The sequence below is a fragment of the Barbus barbus genome (assembly GCF_936440315.1).
Source record: "Barbus barbus genome assembly, chromosome: 31".
In the NCBI taxonomy this organism is placed as follows: domain Eukaryota; kingdom Metazoa; phylum Chordata; class Actinopteri; order Cypriniformes; family Cyprinidae; genus Barbus; species Barbus barbus.
In genome coordinates, this window is record NC_136759.1 from 24,805,893 (window position 1) to 24,832,130 (window position 26,238).

A 26,238-nucleotide genomic window follows, 5' to 3' on the forward strand; every position below is an offset into this window, starting at 1 on the left:
ACACTTCTAATGGACATCACGGTCCAGTTCCTCCCATAGTAGCTCAATTGGGTTGAGGTCGGGTGATTGGGGAGGCCATTCCATGACAGGCATGATGCCAGCTGACTGTTTCCTCTCCAAATAGGATTTGCACAGCTTGGAAGTGTGCTTGGGGTCATTGTCTTGTTGGAAGATTTAGGAAGGTTGGGGTGTTTCCAAACTTTTGGAGGGCAGTGTATATTATTGCTGCAAAAATTTTACATTTTTTGGAATTATAAAGAGTGTATATTCCCTTGGGTCCCCAATGGGTCACCCTTTCTTAAAGAGCCACTTTGTTACTCCGTATTTAACCATTGAGCTAGTTACTGTATGTCCAAACTCTTGGGCAGTGATCCTTATTAAGGTAGGAAATACTTTTGAGCCCCTCAAACCTCCAACTTCCAAGTCGGCGAAAGACTATTGACTGTCATCATAAAGTGTGGTATACATTACTGATTATTCTGGTCAGTAATCACCTACTTAAATGAAAATTCTGACATTATTTACACATTTTGTTTCATGACTTTATAGCACAACATTGCATTTTTGATAGTTATTCCTACATATAAGCGCTTCTATAGAATGTATTGTGTAGATTTAAAAAAAAAAAAAAAGACAAATGATATAACAAATAGGCCAAAGATGAATTATCTTCGATTGCAACAATAGGAAATTCTCCAATGCAGAGTGTCACAAAAGTGCTTAAGCATATTCTGGGCACATGATGATTCACAATTTAAAACAGAATCACTCAGTCACATAGAACCTGGTTCCATGATGAAAATTTCATTCAGTTCGCTACTCCAGTTCTCTCATGTAACAGACATCTGATTGTGAGTACTTCACCATTCAGAATCACCAATAAACTCCAGCAAAATACAGTCTGTTTAAACAAAAGCCCAGGTCTATATGATCAGCTTATGCAAGAGAATGGGAACTTTTGGAGCATCTCGGAGAGACTGTCGTAACCGATCTCAACATGGTGTTTGAGTGCTGAATGAAGAACAACGTGACTAACACAATCTCATGGCAATTCGTAATTGGTGATTTGGTGGCTAATTTGTCTGATTTCATATGATCTTGTTTGTTTTCTGTTTTCTTATTATCTGCTTACGCCCCAGTGATGTTTAGGGTGGGGTTAGAGGTGAACCTTTATGCTTAGTTTTTTTTTGTACAATTATTGTACAGTTCACTTTGTATAAATTCACAGTTTTCCCTTTTTTGTCCTTTTTTGAACAGTAACAACCATAATGCACAGAATCATATTGGATCGGTCCCATCAGACTGATACTCGATCCGATAAAAGGTCCGTATCCGACTGATATGATAGAGTATCAGATAGGTGCAGTAATATGATACACATAAAAATGTAAATCTCAGAGGACAGTGGAATAGCTGTGCATAGTAATGTCTTTTTTACTTGCTAACAATTCTTAAACATCTAACAAAGATGTAATGGCATGAATCTCGCAACAGTTGGAAATTACAGTGATTAGTCCTTTCTTGCAAGTGCTTATTGTAACAGATTAGGAATTCATAGTTATGACATTAAATACCTGTAAACTGTAAACCCCAACAGACTGGTGCTTGGCATTTTGAGAAAGCACAGTCAGTTTTGTGTGCACTATGCTTTAGATAATCAGTGAAAGATCTGCGGATAAGCCATCTGAATCTGCTCATGACAAACTTACTATATTTGCAAGAAGTGCATATTTTCATCAAAAATGACTTTTCTCTGTTATTATTTCTGTTTATACCCCTTCTTTATAAGATTTAACTAAGACAACATTACTAGCAAGACATTCTGGTAATACTTTCCAGTAAAGTTCAATTAGTAAACATTAGGTACTGTGTTACGTATCAGTCTAGATTATTTTCTGCATATAATGAAAAAATAATAAATAAATATAAAAATAAATAGTAATTTAAAAATACTCAAATTTGTTACAGCCATATTTTATTTTATTTTATTTTATTTTATTTTATTTTATTTTATTTTATTTTATTTTATTTTATTTTATTTTATTTTATTTTATTTTATTTTATTTTATTTTATTTTATTTTATTTTATTTTATTTTATTTTATTTTATTTTATTTTATTTTATTTTATTTTATTTTATTTTATTTTATTTTATTGGTTCAAACCTTACATTTTGATTTATATTTCATTTCCCCAAAACAATTATACAAGGTAAAACATTTTATTTAAAAAATCATTATAAATTATTGGGTTACTTACTAAATTATTATGTTTATTATTTGTATAATGCATTTTAAATGAATGACACAGGGGTTCCATTTTTTTTGAGTATACTACTGAAAAATACTAATGCATTTTTAAAATTTAAAGTTGTATCAATCAGTAATAAATTTGTTAATATATAATAAAGCTAACATGCCCTATATGAATCATTGTGAATTCCATGGTCTGGAATGATGCTTGTTATTTTCCCCATATTCATTCATATAATACTCACTTTTTTTTTTAAGTTAACCTTGTTATGCTAATCTTATGTTAAGATCCTAATGATGTGTTACTGGCTAGTGGCCAATGTTTGAGTGACCAGGATAGCTTATTTACAGTCCTTACATTAAAACTGAGAAAGAAAGAAAAAGAAAGAAAGAAAATAAGAGTTAATCACATAAAATATACAAATGGAAGATTCATGCACCCATGTGGAGTCTCCATTGTCCCTGTATGTCACTTCTTTGACCGTTAGAGCCAGACACTGCAAACAAATCATGTCATGAAAGAATCAATTCTACTTCTGCTCAGATCTACGTCTGCTCAGCCTTCTTTTACTGTTGAACCGACACCCTGTTAAACCAGGGCCTGTATTCATGAAGAATGTTAGTGCTAAGAGTTGCTCCTAGTAACAAAATTCTAAGAAAATTCTTATAAATGTGGGTGTTTCTTCTTAAAATTAAAGAAAAGATCCTAGTAAAGAAAAAAGTAATTCAGAAACCCTTAAAAGAGGTCTTAAGGTCCAAAATTGTTAGGAGTACGGACAAGGACTTTTAAGAGGCTTAAGAGTTTCTATAGCAGCGGAGAAAATGGATGAAACATGAAGAGGGAGAAGAAATGTGTTGCACACAATGCATGACAGTGAGTTAATAAGACGCTACACATTAGATGCTAACATAACACTGCGCAGAAATGCCATAGCGCCAGAAATCACTACATTAACTACATTAACATATCTGGCAACTGGAAAAATGCAACTATGCAGCAGCAATGATTTGGGTCTGTACCTGACAGCACTTTCAGAACCTTATTGTGTCCCGGTTCATTTCCTATAAAATATGTTAAGTATGACAGCATGGTAAATAAAAAAATAAAGAATATATATACATACAGTGGGTACAGAAAGTATTCAGACCCCCTTAAATTTTTCACTCTTTGTTATATTGCAGCCATTTGCTAAAATCATTTAAGTTCATTTTTTTTCCTCATTAATGTACACACAGCACCCCATATTGATAGAAAAACACAGAATTGTTGACATTTTTGAAGATTTATTAAAAAAGAAAAACTGAAATATCACATGGTCCTAAGTATTCAGACCCTTTCTGTACCCACAGTATATAATGTGTGTGTGTGTGTGTGTGTGTGTGTGAGAGAGAGAGGGAAAGAGCGGTAAAACAGGAAAAATGACAAGTGAAGGCTTATAATAAACCCTACTCTTAAAAGCGCTCTTTATTTCCTTCTTGGACAACAAACCAATCATAGTCTTCAAAAGACTGTGTCATAGGGGTCAGCCCCGCCTCCTCACTAAGAAAAAAGTTTTTGTCTTTTCCTCACTCAGAGTTGCTCTCAGATTGGTCCTGAATCACTTTTAAGCTAAATTAGGAGCTCTCTAAAAGGATTTTTAGAATCTTTAGGAATACGGGCCCAGGCCTCTAGTAACTAGGCCTCAGGCCTGACCGGCAGTTGAAGTTTTGGTGTGATAAAGTTTTGCAGTATCCCCAACTCATTCTTAAGTGTTTTTTGCCAGATGAAAATTCATTTTTCCCCACTTGATCTAATTTACGATAGTATCAGGCTATCAGCACTGATGCGCTTTTTAAGATTCAGAGTTGATTTCTGAGTTTCCGGTGCAGTAAGCAAGTTGAAATCTATATAGCCTTTAATGGTTTATTGTTACATAAACTGCTTTTTAGTTCAGAAGCCTACAGTGATTTCAGGATGGGTATCCTATGTGTGCTGCCCACACTTATTATGTATTAAGTATTGATCCATTGTTCATTTTGAATGATTTTTATGCTTGTGCATTTAGCGTCTTTGTGTGATTATTACAAAGCTCCTCAGTACCTTTTGAATTCTTCTGCCAATCTGAATCCCCCTTGATGCATATGACCATTTGAATCACAGTTTCATTGTCTAGAGCGAGTTGCGCGTGATTTGTTAAGAGGCAGATGTAAGCAAATTAAACTGATATGGAATCCAATAATAGACGGCATGTCTTTAAACCTATAATCTTTTTGTTTATAGGTAAATTTTTGTATGTCGCTCTTCTTCGTAGTGAATAACACCTAAACTGCTCTATTGTGTCATTTGTGCATAAAGCTGCATTTCAGCCACCCCTAACAAAGCTTACAAAGAAAAACCCTTTTATTGCTAAAATAGCAATCACTCAGTTCAGTCAGTAATAAATTTGTGTACACAATCAATCAGAGGTGGAAAGTCCAGGGGCCAAAGAATAAAAGTCCTGCCATATTTTTGTTCCACCCATGAACTCAGCAGCTGATTTCACCAGAGGAGGAACCAAGATATTCCTTTCAAGTCACAAACAAGTCTCAAGACAAATCCCAAGTCCTCACAGTTAAAGATAATGAGATAATTAAGAGACTAATTAAATGATGATTGTGCATTAGTGATGAACACCTGCTGTTATTGAGAATTACAGAGGATCAGATGTTGATGTTTTATTGGTTAAAATGAAGTCACCATCATGGAGATCAGTGTTTGCTTTAGTTGGGCTCTTGACCCACTTCCTATGTTAGATCTCTCTCTGTAGCAATGCATGTGGTGTTGTAAAGCAGATAAGTCAGTGCTGTACAGTGAGAAGATAGTCACTATGCGCTTGTTTGATTACAACCAAAATAACTTTTGTTTCCTTGTTTCATTTATGCTTTGTGTAATTAACCCTGTGACGCTACAGCATACAAGCAAAGTGTTTCTTTAATAGGTTATATAGGTTTAAAATTAGTTCGCTATTACTATGTAACGCATATATAAATTTGAACTCCAGTGCTTTTTAGACACACACAGACATCAAGAACCAGCATATGAATCTCAACAATGGTGACAATCAACAAAATGCTTCATGCTGCAATGCATGAAAAACTCCCATCATGCAATGTAGTATGAATAATTATTGTCACCACTGTTGAGGATCATATGATAAATGTCCATGTCTAAAAGTCTAATCCTAAACAGGATTTATTTATCTCAATATTGAAGTATTATGGTGCATTTGCTTAATAGGAGTTTTTTAAAAGTCAAATGTAGTTAACAAACCAAAGGGAGAAATACTAAAACCAGAGAGATTTAAACCAAGTATTTTCATTCATCAAAAGCATAAGCTAATCTGCTACTTCAAGATTTGATTCAGCATTGCATAAATATTTGCTGTGAAATAATATTGCAAATGTTTAGAAGCAACTTTCTTTGAATTACTAAAAGGCTCAAGAAAACACTGACCACAATTATGGTGGCAATGTGTTTTTTTCTTCTTCTTCCAGTTCATTTCATCCAAGGCTGTGGCTGAAGTCAGTTGTAGCTCTTGTGTTTCTCTTTTCTTCAGTGATGTTGATTGTTAACATCAGGTGTTCATCACTAATGCTCAAATCATCATTTAATTAGTCTCTTAATTATCTCGTTATCTTTAACTCTTTGAGGACTTGGGATTTGTCTTGAGACTTGTTTGTGACTTGAAAGGAATGTCTTGGTTCCTCCTCTGGTGAAATCAGCTGCTGAGTTCATGGGTGGAACTAAAATATGGCAGGACTTTAACTCTTTGGCCCCTGGACTTTCCACCTCTGGTTACCCACATTCTGTAAAATATCTTTGGTGTTCAGGAGAAAGAAACTCATTCAGGTTTGGAATCATAAATGACAAGGGAATTTTCATTGTTGGGTGAACCATCCCTTTAAAATGTACAGTCCATAATCTCTGCAACACTGTCACTCTATTTGTTACAGTAAAGTTCTAGCAGTCACAGCTGCCAGTTTTTTTTATAGTGTACACTGTATATCATTTCAGTCATTTTCATCCATTTTAACAACAGTGGGATGTTTTATTTTCACTTTAAACTGCAGATTTTAGATGCTCTAATCACAATAAATGTCACTTCCATTTAATTTGATGATTAGCATAAGCTAATTGAAGTTGGAAGTTGTCAGTCTGTGAATGGCGTGTGAGTGGAGGGGCTTTGCTCTCAGCCCACCATCTGAAAGGGCACGGCACGACCGCTGTTTGTTAAGAGCACTGACTTTATTTATTGATTCAGCCTGAAAGCCTCTGACATAACCGTGAGCAAAATCTATTGCCACAGCAAGATAGTCTCAAGCAGCTTCCAATAAACTGTTTGTCTTCCTGTGTTTTGTCCTGTTGGTCTCTTTATTCATGGATCGCTGGAGAATGGCTTTCTCTTCTTTACCATCTGATTAGCTTATCTTAATGAGCACAACTCACTACAGCAGAGGTTAGTCAGTGATCGCCTTGACCTACTAATCTCTCTCTGAGCCGTGGCAGCTTGGCTTTACTCCGGCCTGTAAAGAATGATGTAAATGACACTTTCCATGGATAGGGCACAAATAGGGTCTGAAACAAACAAGTAAAAGTAATTTTCTTTTTCAGCAGTGGTCAATGAGGTGCTTAACCTTAAGAAAATGTTAATCATCATTTCAGGAGGCCAGGAGGTTGTTTGTTTACAATGTTAAATTGTTGAATTATTTAATTGTTATATATATATATATATATATATATATATATATATATATACACACAAATACATACATATATACAATATCTATCTATCTATATATATATATATATACACACACAAATACATACATACAGCTTATATATATATATATATATATTGAAAACAGCAAAGTAACACATTTAATTAAATGTGAAATTATGAGGTGGAAAAGAATGAAATAGTATTTTCTTGTAAAACCTACTCTAATAATCTGTTTTATTTGCAATTTAGAAAAATAATTTGAAGATTGTGTACATATAGACTCAGGAATTAGCATTTTTGTATGTACATATATATTTTTTATATTTGAAAAATAGAACAACCCTTGTAAAATTTGCCAAAATGCTATGAAATTATTTATCTGTCTGTCCAGCATAATGTAAAAAGAGTTCAGTGTTACCTTTTAGATGTAACCATTTTAAGGAATATTTCAATCGTTTTATTTTATTGTTTTTGCAGTGGAGGAAAATCATGCAGCAATGGGGTTGCATACAAAATGTGAGAGACAATTAAACAATTTTGATCAATTAATTAAGTTCAATTTAAATTTGTTTTTCGAATTAATTTTTGGAATTAAAATAAGTTCAGCAGTTTTTCAATATTGTTACATCGTTGTACAATTTTCACTGTCGGTTACAGTCGAGAAGGTCAAGACAAGCGAGGCGGTGCAATGTGCCAAACAGTGTGAGACAGCTTCTTGCTGTGCTGTAGAACTGAAAACATTCCAGTCGATTTTATCATAGGCCGTGGTCAGTCTGTATTGTTAGGATGGTGTGTGAGTGTTTTCTACACTTTCCTCCTTGTGGGAATGGATACTGATGTCCATGTAGTCAGGAGAATGAAGACTTGCATGCGTAAGACCAACAGAAGCAAGCATGGTGGTCATGCTTAGCGTGCTAAACAGAGAGGGCCTGTCATCTATCCTTTCCGCTTCCTCCCCCAGTCAACCCCCACCTGCCTCGATCCCACCCATGCTCTTTGTTCCTGGGCCGCACATCCTGTGTCTTCAGAGGCCGGGGACTGGAGCCTGGGATGAAGAGGATGCAGTTGAACACAGATTTAACCTGTTCTTAGACGCAGTGGAAATGCGGAATGCGTTTAGCGGTTAAACGTACAGCTTGTGACTGAACATTGAGCTAATGCTTGATGCTATTTAACACCTCAAAATTGAAAAAAAATTGTCTCTTGTAACACTCATTTCAAATGTAGTGGAGTAAAGAGTACAGATACTCATTCAAAAATGTAGTGAAGTAGAGAGTAAAAGTTGCTAATATCTTTGACACTCAGTAGTACTTACCTAATGAATCAGCTGAATTTTCAGGAGCCAATTGCTCCACTCTTCAGTGTCACATGATCCTTCAGAAATCATTTGCTGATTTAGTATGCTGGGGCACACCTGTTAATTATTGAATTTAGGTGGCAAACCATTGCCACAGTATAAAACTAAGCACCATACAATCTGCATTCACAAACATTTGTGAAAAAATGGGTCGTTCTGAAGAGCTCAGTAAATTCAAATGTGGTAGCCTACAATAATAGGATGCCTCCATTACAGTAAGTCATTTCATGAAATTTCATTCCTGCTAGATAATCCATGGTCAACTGTAAGTGGTACTATTGGTAAGTGAAAATGTTTAGGGACAGCAGCAAATTGAAGCCACAAAGCGTTTCCTGATTCCATACAGTAGCTGAACAGTTCCAAACTTTCCCTGCCATTGATATCCACACAAAAACCGTGCAGCGGGAGCTTCATGCAACGTGTTTCAGTGATTCGCTGGTTCAGGTGTGTTTAATAAAGGTTGGAGCTAACTCTGCAGGACAGTAGCCCTCCAGGAACACGTTTGGATACCCCTGATATAGTGCATATAAATGATCATCAAATGAACACATCGGAACCTTGTAAAGTGGCAAATACTTCCCCCTCAAAAGCTTTTATTCTGTCAGCCAAGTACTTTGTTTCTAAGGCTGAGTGATGAGCAACATGGACAATGTTTAGTGAACATTGGCTTAAATTTCAGTCTGTTCCTCATAAAATGCTATTGTATGGCTTCAGAAAGCTTGAGTTAAATGGACTACTTTTATTATACAGTCATCTTTATTTTCATAGATTTACAGCATCAATCCCCATTCACTCTCAAGAGGAAAAACCTGCTAACCTCTCCATTTGTGTTCAAGTCAGTTTTGAAACAACATGGAGGTAAATCAAGACAACTGGGTGAACTATTACTTAATTTAGTAAGAACTTCAGAATAATTGTATAAAAACACCTTTTTCAGAACGTGCTACCCTCATAAAGAAAACACATTAACTAATTTAGTCTGAACAAGGTCTAAATAATTAACTTATTTAACTACACCGGTAACCAGTCCTGGTGCTTTAGCTTAAGAGAACATTAAAGATTGCATATACGCTTGCATGCACCATATTTAAAAATTCATACATACACTTTGAAATCACTTACTGTATGTTCCCTGGCTATTAAAACTTGGAGTGAGAAAGCACATTATGAGCTGAAAGCTTCCTGGTGCCTCTCAGGTTTAATTTCATGAAGCCTCTGTCTGTGACATGTTTATGTTAACACATAATCTAATGCTTTTATGGAACGCCAGGTGTCTATGTATGGCCAAATCAGCCATTGTAGAGCTTTGGTGGGTATGGAATTGAATACAGCTTTCTATAAAATAACATTTAAGTTACACATTGCTGATGTTTTAACATGCGTAAGAATGAAATAATATTGAGGTAATCACAAATCTGAGAACCTTTCTCAAAGCTCAACAATTATTCATTCTCAGAATCTGATTTTTTTGGTCTCATAATTATATTTATGAAAACTATAACCTCTCTTAAAACTGTGTGTAAGTTCTAGTAAAATGGTTAATCACTGAAAAAATATATTGTTTTGGATGCGTCTCAAAACGTCTTTCCCTCTGCCATCACGGGAGAAGAGTCTAATCTGGTTTATTTGAATGAGGTTAAATGTAGGTCAGAGAGACTGCTGCCAGTATTTGTTTATTTATTCTGAGGAAAGATTGAATTTTTATGACTTCATGTGGTGAGGTCTACTGTGCAGTGTTTCGGTGACCCAGAATTTGGACATAAATCATGTTGTAATTGCCAGAATCTGCATTATGTGGTTGTAAGCTGTGTCACTATTGCCAGACCACCACAATGTCACATTTCACCAACATTTACAGTACTATTAATATGAAATGTATAGTAATATTAATAAATGTTAAGTAATAAAAGTGCAGTTTGAAACATAGACACTTTAAAGATTCCATTAAAAGATGTCGTTTTTATATGCCTTTTAAGGTCAGGTTTATGTAAATACATTATGCCTCAACAATATAGTAGTGTATATATACACCATTTTTAAAAGTCTCTTATTCTTTCCGAGGCTGCATTTATTTGATTAGATTTACAGTAAAACAGTAATATTATTACAATTTAAAATAACTTTTCTGTTTGAATATTTTTAAAATGTTATTTAGGCCTGTGATGCAAAGCTAAATTTTCAACATCATTACTCAAATCTTCAGTGTCACATGATCCTCCAGATATCATTCTAATATTCTGATTTGATGCTCAAGAAAAAAGAAATGAAAATGTAAAATTTTTTAATAAAAAAGTTAATATGCTTAATTTTTTTTCTTTTTAATATTTCAACCTAGTAAACTGACAAATTCATTCCAGTGAGATTTTCAAAGATGTATCAGCAAACTTGAAAGGCAGAATGACTGACAGGCAGAGAGAATTTCAGATAGTAGGAATATTTTATACATGATATTCCAGAAATAAGGCTCACAGCACCTTTAAAAAGCTAATATTGTCCTTGCCTTCCTAAGGCTAAAGGTCACCTTGTGTCTGTAGCAACAGTTTGTCAGTTATAATTAAGCCATTGCAGGCTGACTCCCCCAAACACAGTGAGTTTGTGGCATTATATTAACATTCCTCATTTAGCAATTCTATTTGGTGCTGCTAGAAATTTTGTAGAAATCATAAATCATCTTTAATGAATTAAAACTTGATTATTAAAAAACAAAACACTGCTCTAAAATTCAGTCATCAAATTTTTGTTAACAATAAAAACATTGTACGTAACTGCAGTCAATGGTGATTTGCATGTCAAGCACAAATGTTTTCATAAACACATTATTACAGGATATGAATGCTGGGAACCAAATTTCTGCCCAGATGACTCAGTTCTATGGCATGAGAGCGTTATGTGCTCAGCTAATATAATTAATTTTTAATTCCTTCCTGGTTCAATTTGTAGAAGCAGCCAGGACATATTAAAAAGAATCCCAAAAAATGAATAAATCATGTAAACATCATACATGTATAATTGATGTTCTGGAAGTATGCATATATTGATCATTTGACAATTTCAACATTCTAGCATTAAATATATTAAGTAATTAACCTATCAAAAATCCCAAAATATATACAGTTTATGGGCTATCACATTAATATGAAATGCACTGTCAGGTCTATATGACCATCCTTTGATCAAATATTGTAATGTGATACTCTTTATAATAAAAATGAAAAAATTATATCCGCAAGATATTGTTTTTTGAAGTAATGGTACATGTTTTGGATTTCAGGACTTGTAGCCCAAGAAGTTGAATCAGGTGTTTTTTATTAAGCAGATAAAGTTGGACAAAATAAAGTGAGCATTTGAAATAGGCAATATTTCTTTATTAAAGTGTTTTATCACCATTTGCCTCTCCAACCCTCCAACCGTCTTTATTTAATTCATACAATTAATATTCGCCATTAGACTGATGTCTATCAAAACATCTGCCCGTCGCTTCAGATATGTAGGAGGGAATCGGCTTCTTACACTTCTCCCCAAAACTGTCCTGAGTGGTTTGATAATATTCAAGTCAGGTGATTTGTTTGCACCAAGTTCATCTTGGTGCTCCAACTGCCATGTTTTATTATCATATATTATTATAATATTTTAGCATTGGTGTCTGTGATTAAAGTTGTAGCAACTGTAGTTCCCCCTTTCAGTCAGTCACGTCGGATGACCGACGAAATTGGGATCTAGCCAGAGAGACCAATCCACTTCGAGTGTAACTAAACGAGCCAATGGACATTGGCATGCAATCATTGCATCCAGCTGCCGCTGATCACACCGTGAGTATAAGAGACAGCAGGTGCACCGCATTAATTCATGCTTTCGCTGAGGAACTGAGCCGTGGTGCATCACTGCTGCTCTCCTATCCAGCGAGTTACAGTGCAGCAGCGGTGGTCGCGGTCTCATGGGAAGAAAGAAGAGGTTTCTATGAAGACAGTCATACTAGGAGTGTGCGGTGGCCAGCTCCCCTGCGTGCTTCAGCACTGAAAGAGCAAATTTCTCTAAAAGTGCAACATGAGTGATCGCATCTTTTTAAAGATGTCTTATCACCCGTGCGTTTCTGGGTGTGGTCGTTTCCTGGCACCTCAGTATGGTCACAATCGCTGTCTCACGTGTCTGGGCATTCAGCACGCTGAGGAAGCTTTCGTGGATGGTTCATGTTCTTATTGTGGGGACATGACCATCTCAGAGTTGCGTAATAGACTCCGTTATGTCAAACTGCTTCTGCCGTGATCCAGCGTTCGTCCCGGCACCCGGGGTGGCTCTGCATCTGGTGGAGTCAGAGGTTTTTTGAGGGTCACTGTGAGGGCTTCCCCAAGTGGAGGTCCTCGCCCCTAAAGCACTCCGCAGCCGGTGGAGCTGCCAAAGGAGCGCGCTGGGCCCTCTGCTGGACGGGATGCACCACGCGTTTCCTTCGGTGCCCCCTCTGACGACCAGATGTCGATTGCTGCATCGGAGGGCGAGCCCCCTCTCTCCGGGGATGTCAACTCGGCTGCGTTGCCCCCTTCGGGTGTGGTAGCATTGTCCGAGCCAGACCCAGAGATGACGGCTATGCTTTCCTGGGCCGCCGAGAATGTCGGGCTCGTGTGGTATCCTCGATCCTTTGAGGCTGGACAAGTGGTTTCTCGGTGGGGGTCGTGCTGGTTCTCAGCGTCCCCCTCCGGTGCCATTCTTTCCGGAAGTGCATGAGGAGTCTACAAGATTGTGGAAGGCACCTTTCACTGCCCGAAACAAATCTTGTGACTACTCCGCCCTCACCACCCTCGATGGTGGGGCCGCTTTGGGGTACGCGGGCATCCCCTTGGTGAAACGGTCTGTGGCCATGCAACTGTGTCCAACAGCCGTTACCACCCTGCGGGGTAATCCGTGTCTCCTCTCACGGGTCTGTAAGTATTCGTCAGGTCTAACTGGCAGTGCTTGTAGAGCCTGTTGGGAGTTACTGCAGGTCCACCAGGCCAAAGCCCTGAAAGACCTGCACGAGGGTGGTCACGACCTGGTGGTTTTACATGAGCTGCGTGCAGCGACGGACCTCGTGCTTCGAGCGACGAAGGTGACCGTACAGTCTCTGGGTCGTGCGATGTCCACGCTAGTGGTCCAGGAGCACCATCTCTGACTGTGTCTCGCTGACATGAAGGAGCAGGAGAAGGTACAGTTCCTGAATGCTCCCTCTTCGGCGACGCTGTCGAGAGCTTTGCCCAGCAATTCTCGGCGGCACAGAAGCAGACTGAGGTGATCAAGCACATCATGCGCCGGAGGAAGCCTGCTGCTTCCACCCCAGATGAAGCCCCTCGGCCTGCTCGTTGCCGTGGGCGGCCGTCCTCGCTCCCGCGCAGCCACAGCAGCCTTCCACCAGGCAGTGTTGTGGAGCCGGTCGCAGGCAAGACGCCCAGCCCGTCCAGGCCCCCGCCAAACGTGGTGGCAAGCGTAAGTTCCCTTGTTCCCCTGAGAGAACGGGGTGTGCGCATCCTCAACTACCTCGACAACTGGCTCATACTAGCACAGTCTCGAGAGCAATTGTGCACACACACCAACCTGGTGCTCAGGCACCTCAGCCAGTTGGATCTTCGGGTCAACTGGGAAAAGAGCAAACTCGTGCCAATGCAAAGGATCTCTTTCCTCGGCATGGAGTTGGATTCAGGCAACCAGACAGCACGCCTCACCCAGGAACATGCTCAGTCGGTGCTGAACTGCCTCAAGACTTTATCAGGCAGGACGGTGGTCCCACTGAAACTCTTTCAGAGGCTCCTGGGGCATATAGCTTCAGCTGCGGCGATAGTTCAGCTCGGTCTGCTCCATATGAGACCGCTTCAGCACTGGCTCCATGGCCAAATCCCGAGGTGGGTGTGGAAACGCGGTACTCACCGGTTTCGGATAACATCGGCCTGCTGCAAAACCTTCAGCCCGTGGTCAGATCCCTCATTTCTTCGGGCAGGAGTGCCCCTGGAGCAGGTATCCAGGCATGCTGTAGTATTCACGGATGCCTCGGCCACCGGCTGGGGAGCCACGTACAACAGGCACGCAGTGTCAGGGGTATGGACGGGTCCCCAACTGCGTTGGCATATCAATTGCCTCAAGCGGCTGGCAGTATGCCTTGCCTTGAGCCGCCTCAGAGGGCACCTTCTGGGCAAGGATGTTCTGGTCTGTACGTACAACACTGCGACCGTTGTGTATATAAACCGGCAAGGCTGTTTACGCTCCCGTCGCATGTCGCAACTCGCCCACCACCTCCTCCTCAGGAGTCAGAAGCATCTGAGGTCCCTTTGTGCCATCCACATCCCAGGAGTGTTCAATCGGGCCAGGCGGTTCAGCTGATCTCAAGTGGACCTGTTTGCATCTCCAGAGAAACCACCCACTGCCAGTGGTTCTACTCCTAACCGAGGCAACGCTCGGCACGGATGCACTGACACACAGCTGGCCCCGGGGCCTGCGGAAATATGCGTTCCCCCCAGTGAGCTTACTAGCACAGACACTGTGCAAGATCAGGGAGGACGAGGAGCAGGTGCCGTTAGTGGCTCCATGTTGGCCCAACAGGACCTGTTTCCCGGAACTCATGCTCCTCGCAACAGCCCCTCCCTGGCCGATTCCTCTGAGGAGGATCTGCTTTCTCAGAGACGGGACACCCTCTGGCACCCGCGTCCAGACCTGTGGAAACTCCATGTGTGGTCCCTGGATGGGACGCAGAGGTTCTAGGTGACCTACCCCAGGAGGTAGCACTCACTGTCGCTTCAGAACGTGCACCGTCCACAAGACGGGCCTATGCTCTGAAGTGGAACCTGTTTGTCGAATGGTGTTCCTCTCACCATGAGGACCCCTGGAGATGTTCGATCAGAGCCGTGCTTTCCTTTTTGCAACAAGGGTTGGAGCGTAGGCTGTCCCCCTCCACCCTTAAGGTTTATGTTGCTGCTATTTCCGCTCACCACGACCCATAGAGGGGAGGTCGGTGGGGAAGCACGATCTGGTTGTCAGGTTTCTTAGGGGGGCCAGGAGGTTAAATCCTCCTAGGCCTCCCTCCCTACCCTCTTGGGATTTGGCATTGGTGCTAAGAGCCCTACAAACCGCCCCCTTTGAGCCTTTGCAGTTAGTCGAGTTGAAGTTTCTCTCTATGAAAACCCTACTCCTGACTGCGTTGGCCTCAATCAAGAGGGTGGGGGACTTGAAGGCATTTTCGGTCGACGAATCGTGCCTTGAGTTTGGGCCGGCTGACTCCAGTGCACCACTGAGGCCCCGGCCCGTCTATGTGCCCAAGGTTCCTACCACTCGCTTCAGAGACCAGGTAGTGAACCTGCAAGCGCTGCCTTGGAGGAGGCAGACCCAGCCCTAGCTTTGCTCTGTCCTGTATGCACAGTACGTGGATAGAACTCAGAGCTACGGGGTTACTTCACATGTCTAAATGTCACTTAACCCGCTCTGGGAGAAGGTGGCTCCGCAGTGTGCCTCTTCCAAGCGGAAGGGCACGCTTCCTAGTGTTATCCAAGTCATACTGTTTGGGTTGTTCAAGGAACAACAGTAGTTGACCTTCTCTGTGTAGAGCCTGGTCCTATTGTCTGCCTTATAGGAAGGATCAGGAGGCCTACACAGGGCACTGGAAGGGGCAGCTCCTGTGGCGCTTTGGTAGGGATCCCAATTTCGTCAGTCATCCGACATGACTCGGAGTGACCGACTGAAAGGGAACGTCTCGGTTACGTATGTAACCCTCGTTCCCTGAAGAAGACGTCTCCGTTCCCTCCTTCAGGGAACGAGGGTTACATACGTAACCGAGATGTTCTTTCAGGATGATTGTATTATGAAATTCTCTGTGGTTGGTTTTTGTGGAAACAGGGTGTTTAGTATGAATTTTGTGGTTTTCTGTCACTGTGCCGCAGTAGTTCTGTGTTGTTTGGTCACTTTTCACTTTTTATTCACTTTTGGCTATTCCTCCTTGCTAATGAAGTCTTGTCATACTTTGTGACAAGTATACACTTACACTACTTGTTTTCTTTAAAAAAAAAAAAACTTTCTACGTGTACTGCGTTAGGCTAACCAAGACTTGTCATAGCACTTGCATGTTGTTGCTCTTTTGTTGGTTTTGATTGCTTCTAATGTCCTCATTTGTAAGTTGCTTTGGATAAAAGCATCTGCTAAAAGACTAAATGTAATGTAAATGTAAAAACATCCTGTATATTATTTTTGCTCCTCTATGCTCCGTCTTTCTGAAACACGTCGATTTTTACAAAGCTCATCGTTCTGAGAAGCGAGGTGTGCTCTGATTGGCCAGCTATCCAGTTCATTGTGATTGGCCGCATTGTGATTGAATACCTCAAGCATGTGACGGAAATGTTACGTCCCTTACCATGTTGTGATGCTGTGTCCCGGTGCGACGAGACTAAAACAATAAAACCCGCTATAAATGAGACATTTGTTGCATTCAGTGAGGACATAATGACTGATTATAATAACTCATATGGTCTTTTTACGCGTTGCACCACGCTGCGTAAACATAACACGACGTCTGCATTTGTGATCATAGAAACTCACAGCACTTACAGACTGTGAGTCAGAAGCACCAGACTGTCCTTGCGAAGTTGGAATTGCCCCACTTTATAGTGTTCACATCACAGCCATTCATAGTGTTCACATTGCAGGCTACTCTCTCCCAGGATCAGGAATAGATAAATAAAATACGCTCCACACACTCTAATATTTGGGTTGTACTGTTCTGGAACAGTGTTGTAAATATAACTTAACCACTTATTTTTAGTTGTGTCCTCTTTTGGAAGCCCAAACAAAGTACTTTCGCTTTCACAACGAAACACACAGCGTCTCCACGACATGGCGGCGGCAACAACAATACTACAGCGAGTTAAATTAAGTTAGTTAGTTAAATTAAGATATTTTAGCACTGACATATTTTAGGATATGTCAGAGCAAGATATTTTCAGTTGAGACAGCTCAAACAAGCATTGTAGTCTGGGATTGCTTAAGCCTTGTCTGTGAAACTGGGGGTAAGTGTAATATGAACAGTGTTGGGGAAGCTACTCTAAACCTGTAACTTGACCAGCTACAAGCTACTCGTAAATTAAAGTAGTTAAGTTACCCTTCTGAAAAAGTAGCTAGCTACATTTGAAACTACTTTCAATTTATCATCATTATTAATATTTTTTAGAATTAACATTACAAAAAACTGAATAATTGTTAATGAAGAATTATAATGAAGTTATAAGTAAAATATAATGAAGTTATAAGTAAAATATTTGGGGTTTAAAACAACATATTGTAATGCAATCACGATTTCAAAGAGTATGGTAAATTCAGGTTGATTGGATCAGATGTATCGGATAGTTTACAAAATCAAACGATTAATCTGATTGTTAAAGTGCAAAATTGCTACAAACGTAACATTTACAAGAACAAAATGTATGCAACTTAAACTAGATATGGAGGAGTCATAAAATAATTTGCTCTGAGATGTCAATCATCAGCTGTGCGCTTGAACACTGCGCTTTGTGTGGAATCCCGCTGCAACCATCCTTTGCCAAATGATAAGCGCACTACTATATCGCAATTTTATTTTCTGTTCGATTAGTGTTCATTACAAAAATGTGGGGGGACAAATTATATTATGATGGTTCATCATTGTAAAAAAGACATTTGATATAGAGTGCAATAAAGCAGGAAAATTAATCAGTTTAAAAAGACTATCATTCACCTCCTGTATGTGCTTTAAGTCTTCGATGTAGACCGCATTTTAATCTTTGTTTTGCATAAATTACAGTTGATTCATGTGAAATATCCACTGTACATCCTTTGCAATATCATCAGAAGATCTCTTGTCAGTGGACAGACTGTAAAGCCGCGAGATGCGTGATATCACAACAGATGACGGTAATGAACAAATATAGTCTGTGATGTAGTCAGAAGAAGGCCCTGTGCTGCTTCAATGCATTACACGCTCGTGACTTAGAACGCAAAACAGAATGTAGCGTTTGGTCGCGCTACACCTCTACTTGCTGGAAAAAGTAGTTAGCTACTGGATAAGCTACACTGTTTTAAAAGTAGCTAAGCTACTGTCACGCTACTGAAAACTGTAGTTACGTTAGTAGCATTGCTACTTGTAGCTAGTCACTCCCCAACATTGAATATGAAACATTTTACAGCTTTAATAAGAACGATAACGCCTTAATGCCCTAAAAGCTGAAGACCTCATTCTCACCTGTTGTACAGCGTTTGATCTGCAGTGGTTAGGAGCATGGGGTGTACGGCACACCCCTGCAGCCCCCACCCCTTTGGTGGGCCCATCGCAGGACATTCTAAAAGTCATTCACAAATCACTCTGAATGTGTTTTTGCTATGAAACACGCTCTGTGAATTGTACTCTGTGGCATGGCAGGAACATAGTTAGCTTTTTTTTGTTACTAGCTTTAAATATATTTTTGTCGGATGTGCGACTGCTATATTTTGTCAGTGGTTCTGCTACTAGAGGCCACTCTTGTACTGGATATTTGTAACCCGGGAAAAACTATGGGTATGGATATTTGCCGATAACCGATTGTCCCAGCGATCAACTATTGGCAAAAAAAAAACTATTGGCAAAACCAATCAATTGGTCAACCTTTTACTGTACGTACAGTGATTGCAATGCATTTTAAAGTATTTGTAAAGTACTTGATTTGATCGTATGCACAAACACATGCAGTCAACAAATGTGCATTATAAAGTTTCATCTTTGTCCAGTGTTTGCACTATCCAGAAGTTATGACTGATAAAATCCCACCCAACATTTTTTTCTCATTTGAGAAGCCATTTCACCCAGATATACATCCAAATTGACCCTTCACAGGGAGTTTGATTCACAGGCGATCTGACAAATCATAATGCCAAATCTGCCATTTTGTCTGACAAACAAATCAGAGAGGAGGGTAGATTAACTTTGGCGGACTTAAACTTGAAAAATAGGGTGTATTGACGTCTACCTTCTAATGTTCATGTTTATTTCATGCTTTAAGTAAATATTAAAAGTGCTTTCTTCTGTTGGACATAAAATATATTTTTAACAATGTGGGTAACCAAGCAGTTGGTGGTCCAGAAACGTTTTGGTTACCCACATTCTTCAAAATATCTTTTATGTTCAACAGAAGAAAGTAGCTTATACAGGTTTGGAACAACTTGAGGGTGACTAAATGATGACAGAATTTCCATTTCTTTTTGTGAAATATTAAGTAGAACTGTGAACACTGTCTCTAAGTTGCTATGAAAATACCCCTATTTGGTTTAAGCAACCAGTATAGTCCTACAAATCAACACTGACTCAATACTAGTGTGATTTAGGGCGAGGGTATCGATCAGTGGTTGATGGGGTGGGGGCGTATTCGGAAGTGTTTTTGCAGTTTCATTCGTTGGCACTAGTGGCCAAGACATTACACACTACGGTTTTAATTTTGATGCGGTCACCTTAATTATTATCCTTATTAATAAATAATAAATTATTATCCTTATTAATAAATAAAATAGCTTCCCCAGTGTTTATAGTCCGAGTATTAAAAACAGACACCTGTTGTAAATGTTCAGACTATTATAATCAGTTTAGTTAAAAAGAGGACATAACAGAATGAAGAATCTCTAGTTATAATCACATCCTGCCCTTTCCTCTTCATGAATATGTCGTTACTCAAGAGCTTTGCTTTTTTCCTATTGATCATTTCCTCATTATTTCTCCCAGGAAAGCTTGGTGTGAAAAGGCTGAATATTTTTCACTGTAATTGCTGTAAATGATCTAAATCACTGTCTGTCATTATTATGCTGTCAGTTCCTGAGCTAAGGGACTGTAATAAGAGGCTCCACTGTATGAGCCATTTATTTAGATGAAGACAATTTGACTCTGGAGATTTCAGCGAGGCCAGCTGAACGGTTGCTTCTCTTCCCAGGTGTTTGCATACGCATGGCATATGCAGGAGTGCTGTAGCTGCCAATCAGCTCTTTTCCAAAAGACATTTGGTAGTAAGGCATGACTTTCTTGGCTCTTGACTAACATTCCCAGCTGGTGACTGAAGAGGAACCCTTAGGTTTCAAGATGAATCTGCAAATGCAACAGACTTTTGTTTGTCAAATTTTTCAAACCGAAAGGGCATTAGTCCCCCCAAACAAACCAACAAAAAAAGTATCTATATGTGAAAAGACTGTCTGTTTATCAATCATTCTAGCAAAAAAACCTTCTTTTTACTTGATAATTGTAGAGAGTTTTTACTAGCAGCTCACAGAAGGCTACACTTACAGTAATTTAGCAATTAACATTGCTGCAGGGTCATTATTGTTATTAGTAGGAATATTTAATTACTCTATTGAGATTAATTACTTATGGCAATCATAGCAGGTCTACAGTATGTAAAGTTATGCTTATTGCACAGACTAAAGATTTTTCTTTTCCTTTTTTTAATATAAATTATAAATATGTGACGCTGGACCACAAAACATAAGTGTCAATTTTTGGAAATTGAGATTTATATGTCATCTGAAAACTAAATAAATAATATTTCCATTGATGTATGGTTTGTTAGGATAGGACAATATTTGGCCGAGATGTTACTATTTGAAAATCTGGAATCTGAGGGTGCAAAAAAATCTAAATATTGAGAAAATCGCTTTTAACGTTTTCAAATTAAGTCCTTAGTGATGCATATTACTAATCAAAAATTAAGTTTTGATATATTTACGGTAGGAAAATTTACAAAATATCTTCATGGAACATGATCTTCACTTAATATCCTAATGATTTTTGGCATAAAATAGAAATCGATAATTTTGACCCATACAATATTGTTGGATATTGCTACAAATATACCTGTGCTACTTATGACTGGTTTTGTGGTCCGGGGTCACATATATGTTCAAATATAATATACAGTGACTTTGCATTGCCCAAAATAAATAAACATTGTTTATTTTGTTTTCTTTGCATCTGATATTGTAAGTGTAAAACCCCATTTCAACTGCATTTGTCCTTTTGAGTGTTTATAGGATTCGATTCATTCACAAAAAAAAATTTCTGTGTTACTTTTGGAAAATATGCCATAGGAATAAAGTGCTACTTACATATTACTAACATTCTACATAGTGTTGTGGGAAACCCAGAGAGTATCCAGCTCTGAATGGCTTGGTGTCCCACTGACCCGGGCAATGGAACATCAGTGCCCTAATATAGTAATTTGCATTACAAAGCAATTTAATTAGAGGCGTGGCATTAAATAGTACAAGGCATTATTCATTGCCATGCTGACTATATTTAAAAGAGAGGGCTCTTTCACTGAATGCCAATGTGCTTTCAGGGTACATTTCTCTATTTAACCAATGCCAGCTGTACCATGGTAACTTAAACAGAGAAACTTCACTGACAGTCACTGATTTACATTTATTCATTCATCAGATGCTGTTATCCGACTTAAAAAACAGTAATTTACCAGAACTCATTGCCAATAACATTTAGGGATAGGAATAGTACACTGGAAAAAATAGAACGGGCTTGATTTTTTTAAATGGAATCTACCTGAATAAATCATGTAAAATCTCCTAGATTCATGAATCTATGACACATTGAATTTAATATAATTTGTGAAATGTGCTCATTAATTTTAAGTTGATTCTCAAAAGTCTGTGATTTTGAGTGAGGCCTGTTTGTATTTGACTGAGTTATTTTGTACTTTTAAAAGACTGTATACAGCCAAACAGCTCAAGTAGGAAAATACTTGAGAAATACTGGGAAGTACTGCACTAGCTCTAGCAAAGCGACTGCCCACTGAACAAGGCTTAATGGCTTATAGAAGTCGTATCCATAACCATAAGTGCTACTCTTCTGCACAATGGTAACGATTACACTGCACAATGGAAACTTCAACGTAACAGAAACTCTTTCAGATGTCAAACATTAAACATTAATAGATGTTTCCCTTCACTCAAAAACACATAAAATAGCATTTAATTTCAAAATTTACTCTCCATATACAGCCATATGCAAAGCATGCTGGGAACTAACAATCACCTCTAAAATAAAACTGCAAAATTGAGCTAATTCTCTTAAAATAAATAGGTTTCCTTCTTTCCTTATTTTTTTTTAGTTTAATCAGTTCCTCAATTTAAGCCTCAAAACTGCTTAAGTTTCCTTTAAAAAAGTGAGGAAAACACATCTCTTGGTTTTATTAGTAAAAGGTCCTCAATATTTTTCATACAACACTGAATCACAATTCCTTTAATGAAATATACTCACTATTTTTAATTATCGCCTTAAATTTTTTTATGAAAATTACAAGACCCACGATTCATTTTTTGCAGTGTAATATTTGTATTTATATTATCTTCCATAACTCTTGAGAAGAAAATAAATATTTATTTTATTCACTAGTCGTCCCCACTATAAAACAATATAGAGCTTGGCATAACTAGAAATATTGTGTATAGGCCTAATCTTTGTTCAGATGTCCATGGCATTTTAAGATTTTATTAATTATTACAGTTGTTCAGGGGTTAATGTTTTACTAGGAACTGTCTTGATTTGTTTTAGCTTTGCTTATTTTATTTTAAATGAAGCCAATTTAAGTCATCTTAAGGTCCCTTTGGGGTTAATATTATGAAGCTAATATTGTAGTTTATAACAACTCTTTGTTTTGTGCAAAATAGGTTGCACATCAGTGCCATTACAACCACTTCAAATGTTGTCTTCTAATGCTCAAGCCATAAAAATCCCACAAACTTGTGTTTTTCAAGACGCTAATGATTCACACTCACTGCTTTAATAGTAAGCAGCTTTTTGCTAACGGCCAAGATCTCCATCATTACACACGTTTTATTGTACCAAAATGCTTCCTCTGAAAGCCTAATGTCCATTAATGAGGACACTCCTCTAATAAGGATGTAAAGTTGAGAGGATATGCTGGTGCCCAGCGGGATTTGTGGAGACACCACGGCTAATTTACAGCAACATTAGAACTTAACAGAGAGGAAAGCTGGGTAATTTAATTGAAGCCCTTTAACTAGAACAAACATGCCTGTAGGCTATCACTAGATATGGCAGTGAAAAGACTGAGAAGCTTTTGTGCTTCACCTGCCAAACTTTAGCACTGACCGCAAGTTCTTGCCTGAGCAAGAACTCTTTGGCTAGTAAGAACTTTAGGAATAATACCAACACTCTTTTGAGAGTGTTCTGTCTTCTACTTACGATCAATCTATCAAGCTAAACTGAGTACTGTATCCCACAATGCAATGTGCTTTATTAGACTTTTCATTTCCAATGTCACAAATGAACTGGGAGTAATATTTTTTGATCTGCTTCTATATTTGGTCATACTGCCAAGATTTAAAGGAAACTTACATGCTGTCATCATTTAGTCCTTCATGTCATGCCAAACCATAATACTTTCTTTCATCTTCGGAACACAAATGAGGATATTTTTAATGAAATGTTTCTGTCCCTCTAATGAAAGTTCATTCCTTTAAAACTTTAATGCTTGAAAAAGTTCATAAAAACACATTAAAATTAATCTGAACACTTTATATGATATAACAGATTTACTTTTATTCACACATAAACATTAATCAATGCACATACATAGAGCACAAAAACTACGGTAAATGGAAGCTCAAACTTGCTTGCTTGATGCAAGTGTTGTCCTTTCAAGATTAATAAGAAGTATATTTTAACCAAATTAACTTTTTTATTTTATTTACATCTCTCATTTAAAGGGGTCATCGGATGCCCATTTTCCACAAGTTGATATGATTCTTTAGGGTCTTAATGAAAAGTCTATAACATACTTTGTTTAAAATTTGTAACTGCGATGTTCATTATTACATCCAACAACAAAACACCTCAATCGCTTAGGAGCCATTCTTTACATCTGCTTCAGCATTGAAACAATGGTGGACTGTCTACAGCTCACTCAGGGCAGGTCTAAGGTAAAATGCTAGTGTCAATCGACAATGTGACGTCACACAGACAGGCATCTGAGAATGGCTTGATATGAGAAAGGGGAAATGATTTAACGAGATTAAAAAAAAGCACTTTATCATTATAGGGTGGTTGTGTACACCCACTGCCAACACGCATTTCAGTTCAAACAACTTGTAAAAGTGCATGTCACATCCAATGACCCCTTTAATTGACATCATTTAGCATTGTAGCATACTATTGTTTAAAATGTTTATCAGTTAAAAAAAGGATGCATGTGCAGGAAGTATTGCAGTGTACTGTGCAGTATGCAGTATGCTCATTCTGAACAGAGCCTGTTTACAAAGAGTGGCACCCTTAGTCTTTGTGCATAAAGAAAAAAAAATCGAATCTAATCTAAACCCATTTTTGTTTTGCTTAGGCCATATACAAACAGATAAAAAGCCCCAGCGTTCCTTTAAAAATATAGGCCATCACATCGGCAGCAAGGCTGATTTACGACTTCATTTATTGTTGTTTTGCTGTAGGGTGCTGTCTGTGAAAGGAATGCCTGAACTGTGGATGAGGAGATAAGAGATGTATTATTATTTCAGTGCCAATGAGGCAGCCAATCTTTCTACAGATATAGAGAAAAAAGAACATTAAAAAGTCTCAGAAAACAAATAGACAAAATGCTAATGATTTCTTAGTAAATATTGCAGATAATGTGGCCTATTTGTAGCGGTTTATGAACATGAATATAAACAATAAGCAGTTTTGCTATATTGTGCTTTGAGTATACTGCATCTATGTGAGTAAAGTTGTATATATACGGTACTTATATATCCAACTGTTTATATACATAGCTATATAGTAATATATATATATATAGAGCTATATATTATACAGAGCTGTGTGATATAGTAACGTACCGTATGTATCTGGGTAAAGTTGGATATACTTATAGTAGTTGTTGGAGTTATTAATTTATGTGGTATTGAGGATTATGAAACCTGTAAGGTTTATTCAAATTACAGTAATAACAGTTTGATGTAGTAACGAGCCTACTATTTGTTGATGTGTATCATTGTCATGGTTAAGTCAAGTCAAGTCACTATTATTTCTATAGCGCTTTTAACAATACAAATTGTGTCAAAGCAGTTTACATCAGCTTGATATAAAGCTGGGTGGCTTTATATCAGCTTTACAGTATTTAGACGGGGAAATAGTGTAAAAATAGTGTTAAATGATGCACACAAGGTTAAAACTTTGATCATATAACCCACCCCAGTCAGTTGAAAGTCATGGCATGGCATAACACATTGTACATGGTTTATAAAATATTAGTTACCAAATGTGCAAGACACAGGCAACTGTGGCAAGGAACGAAAAACTCCAGGTGATGTTAGATAACTGAGTAAAAAAAAACTTTGGGAGAAAACCAGTCAACACCACGGGGGCAAGTTTGGCTGATTTGCTGATATAATGACTCAAGTACTCAAAATGTCTGCATGATATTAAAAATAAACCACACACAGAAAACAGAAATGAGTGCCCTTAAAGTAAAGAGCATTCAGATGCTTGTTTTAAGGGTCATGAATCGGCCAAGCAACTGCCATTGGCTTGTCACAGAGACAAGTGTGATTTCTCAGGACACCACCAATTTATATCTTCTTTAAATAGCTACATCTTAGCAAAATTTAGTGTATATTATCATCTTATGATACTCTTGTGTTTCCACAGGGTGTTCAAGAAGGCTAGTCCGAATGGAAAGGTAATATCACATTCATTTTGTCCCTCCTTCATTTCTAACTGCAGTGTTACTGATTCTGATCCTGCAAAGGATTTATATCAGTGAGTGCAGCACAACCTGTTCTGAAATGTTTATGGCTGAATAACCACAAATATTGAGCAACAAAGTACCTCTTGTTTCAAAATTTGATTTGATGCTTTCGACACGGTTAGCCAGGCC

The 26,238-nt window shown here is 38.3% G+C and overlaps 1 protein-coding gene across 2 annotated transcripts in view; it reads left to right on the forward strand.

Annotated features, from left to right (window-relative positions):
* arrb1 (arrestin, beta 1) overlaps positions 1 to 26,238 on the forward strand; it is a 44,180-nt gene that overhangs the window by 1,569 nt on the left and 16,373 nt on the right. For both annotated transcript variants that reach the window (XM_079388337.1, XM_079388338.1), the window contains one exon: positions 26,010 to 26,040. In XM_079388337.1, coding sequence (XP_079244463.1) covers positions 26,010 to 26,040 — 31 coding nt within the window. The remainder of the gene's footprint in view (positions 1 to 26,009; positions 26,041 to 26,238) is intronic.